Source organism: Musa acuminata, chromosome BXJ2-1, assembly GCF_036884655.1.
Source record: "Musa acuminata AAA Group cultivar baxijiao chromosome BXJ2-1, Cavendish_Baxijiao_AAA, whole genome shotgun sequence".
In the NCBI taxonomy this organism is placed as follows: Eukaryota; Viridiplantae; Streptophyta; class Magnoliopsida; order Zingiberales; family Musaceae; genus Musa; species Musa acuminata.
The window spans coordinates 37,742,437-37,745,895 of record NC_088338.1 but is presented as its reverse complement, the minus strand read 5'-3'; the positions used below and the strand labels follow the sequence as shown (position 1 = coordinate 37,745,895).

The following is a 3,459-nucleotide window of genomic DNA, read 5'->3' as shown; positions in this document are numbered from 1 at the left end:
GGTGCTTTAGAGCTGCGGATGAGACCACCGCTTAGCAGTTCACCTAACTTCTTTCTGAGTTCTGCCAACTCTGGCGGGGCCATGCGGTAGGGTGGTTTCGCTGGAGGCTTCACTCCTGACTCCAGCTAAATTTTATGATCCATTCCCCTACGGGGCAGAAGAGTTTTCGGCAACTCGGGTGGCATAACGTCAGTGAACTCTTTCAGGACGTCCACCACCACAGCAGGTTCATGATTGGCCTTCTCGTTGAGTGGCTCTAGCTTCATAACAGGCACGAATGTTAATTCACCTTTTCGCACCCCTTTCTTCAATTGTAAGGCTGATATGTGTTGTGGCTCCTTGGTTCCTCTCCAAGAGACGGGAACCACGCAGGGGTCATCACCTCCCATCATACATAGGGAGTTCAAGAACGGCATTGGCACCAACTTTGCCGCGTGTATAAACTCCATTCCAAGAATCACTTAGAAGTCATCCAATGGCACGGCCATCATGTTGGTGTTCCCGCTCCACGTCCTGATTTTGATGGGAACTCCCTTCGCCAACCCGGAGATTTGCCTGGCCTCCGAGTTCACCGCCTTCATTTGGCTTGGGCTCTTCTCCAAGATCAACCCAAGTCGCTGTGCTTCTCGATCGGTTATGAAGTTGTGGGTAGCGCCCGTGTCCACCATTGCACGGGTCGTTTGGCCATTTAGCTTGATGTCCACATACATTAGCTCACTATTTCCTGCTTTTTGTAGCTTTGTCTTCATGTTCTCCCCCACTTGACCCCGCATAGCATTCAACAAATGCATTGCTCCCATTTGGGGTCCTTGCGACTCCTCGTCATCGCTGCTGGATTCAGAACTGCTCGAACTAAGAGCAACAGCTTTGCCCTTGTCCGAATGGGGGGGGGTGGATGGAAGCCGTCAAAGCATTGAGTGCTTGTTTTTGTGGGCACTCTCTCACCATGTGCGGTCCTCCGCACAAGAAACATCCTCCAGGTTTTGAGGCCTTACCTTTCGGGTTTGGCCCTTTGTGGGAACTCTTCTTCTTTTGTTCGCCCCCGAGCTCCTTCCCTCGAGAATGTTTTGGAGGGCGATTGCCTAAAGATTGTTTCCTCCTCCCTAGGTGTTCAGAGGAAACAAAGTCGGTGAGCCTTTCTGCAACAGCAATTGCCCTGACCACATCGGTAACATTCCTTCGATTTAGCTCCTGTTGAGCCCATGGCTTCAAATCATCAAGGAAGTTGAACAACTTGTCCTTCTCGGATATGTCTTGTATGCCACATCGGTAACATCGGATGTTGGGGAGCGTCGATCCTAGCGGAACGGGCGTATGCCTTTCTCCCTGACATACTGGTTCCCCCCAACCGCCGGCCCTCCGGTGATGACATCGATGTGGTGCTCCACGGGGCCCTCCGGGAGAGGCGAGGACTCCCCGTTATGTCGGATGTACCGACTGAGATGTCCCCTGCAGACGAGCTCCTCGATCTGCCGTTTCAGTTCGCGGCAGTCTTCGGTGTCGTGCCCGTTTTGCCTGTGAAAGCGGCAATGCTTGGACTTGTCGGTGAGCTCTCGTGGGTTTTTCATCGGAACGGGAGCCCTGAGTAACCCTCTCTCATTTATCTGGAGAAATATCTCCGTTCGAGATGCGCCTAGGGGGGGCAGAGGAGGCCTCGGAGCGGGTAGGTCAGATTGGTCCAGCGTGCGCCTAGTCGTGGCAGGCTGTTGCCCGCGAGCCGGCTCCGGTCTAACCCTCATGTGCTTTTCCTGCTTTCCGGCCATCCAAGCCTCAACTGCGATGAACTGGTTCACCCGCTGAAGCATCTCCGGTACCGCAGAGGTGGGTCTCTCAACGAGAGACCAGAAGAATCGGGAAGGTCGTAGTCCTATCATGAACGCCTGCATCAACAGAGAGGGGTGAGCGTCGGATAATCCCCGGATCTGCGTGGCAAAACGGTTCACAAAGTGGGAGAGGGACTCGTCCTCCCTCTGGTGTAGTCCGACAAGCAAGGCAACAGACGGTTCCGGTCGTGCGCTGGCTAGGAAGTTGAGCTCGAAGTCTCTAGCGAGCTGGTCGAATGAGGCGACGGTCCTGGTCCTCAGGCCGCCGTACCACGTGCGGGCTGGTCCCCTTAGTGTTGTGGGGAATGCCCTGCACATCAGAGCGTTAGAAGTTCCATACAGTGTCATTTGGGTGCGGAAGGCGGCTACGTGGTCCGTTGGGTCGGTGGAGCCGTCGTACGTGTCGAGAGAGGGGAGACGAAAGTTCTATGGGACCGTCTGATCCCGTATTTCGGGGACGAATAGGGATCCCTGATGTATGTCCTCCCCGAGCTCTCCTCTCGCCTTGCGGACCTCTTTCTGTACCTCGTCAAGCTGTTGACTGACGAGGAGCAACTAGGCTCGCAGGGAGTCCGTCGAGGCCGAAGGAAAGGCCTCGGGTTGGGTGTGGCCCCTCCGGTCCGTCGTGACTCGATCCGTGAGCGGGGACGACGGGATCCGAGGCGAAGTGGGAAGCTTCAGGGGCTGCGCCTGAGCCTGAGCAGGCGGCTCTTGCTATCGCACCGGTTCGGCAGCCGGGGGGTGCAGCGTTCCGGAGACGAGTGGAATAATGGACTGTATCATACCGGTTAGAACTTGGACCTGATGGGTGAGGTCGAGAAAGGCTTCGGACGAGATGGGCGATGGTTCGGTGGAGGGGGTGTCAGGCGGTAACAAGCCCTGATCGTTGAAGATTCGCCAATAGCGCTCTGAAGTTACAGCGGGGTGTTCGCTACGGAGACCTGTCCGCGGGGGATGTTCCCCTGGAACCTCGACCGGATGCGCTCCCTCGACTGCGGTTTCGACCGAGTCGGCCTGGTGATCCCTTGACATCGGCCCTCCTTCTAGCGCCATTATGTTGGTGTAAACAACTTTTTAGCCGTGGCCTCGGGGTCGATGCGGCTTGGTTCAGGTCCGGATGACGGGTCGCCGATTCCTTCGGGAGGGGGTTCCTTGCCAACGCGCCCGGAGAGAAGCGCCTCGCCTTCGTCCCTGCACACAGGTCGGGATGGGAGAGCTCGACCCGACCCCTCTGACGATCAAGTCAGTGAATAATCGTAGGGGGGTTGTTATCTATGTTGGTGTCCTCCCCTCCCTTTTCCCGTTTAGAAAGCAAGGGTATTTATAGGGGAGTTCAGTGTTACCTGATGTGCCTACCCGCAGGGGGTAGGATCGTACAGTCTGATGACTTCTGACATCGCTATTAGCGTAGCGTGCGGAGTCGAACCTGAGCGATCGTTAATGGGCCTCGGTTGGCGTTACGACCCGTGTTAGTCACGCGGTGTCAGCCTAACAGGGGCGCGGGGCGTAAGCGGGTGTCACGCAAGTCTTATCGTAATTATTACCCTCATCACCAACACAGCCCAAACTTAGGCCCAATTTACTCCAATTGAGTTGGCCCAATTCCAACCCAATTATGTTCTAACTATAAATTTTA

The 3,459-nt window shown here is 55.7% G+C and overlaps 1 protein-coding gene across 1 annotated transcript; it reads right to left on the bottom strand.

The window, feature by feature from the left end:
- Positions 1–1,298: 1,298 nt before the first annotated feature.
- On the bottom strand, positions 1,299–2,141 carry LOC135598264 (uncharacterized). The gene has a single exon (XM_065091795.1). It carries the CDS (start codon positions 2,139–2,141, stop codon positions 1,299–1,301), a length of 843 nt encoding a protein of 280 aa, XP_064947867.1.
- Between the last annotated feature and the right edge of the window lie 1,318 nt (positions 2,142–3,459).

Excerpts from the sequence above, each read along its gene's own strand:
- LOC135598264 (XM_065091795.1), bottom strand. The coding sequence starts at position 2,141 with ATGTGCAGGGCATTCCCCACAACACTAAGGGGACCAGCCCGCACGTGG.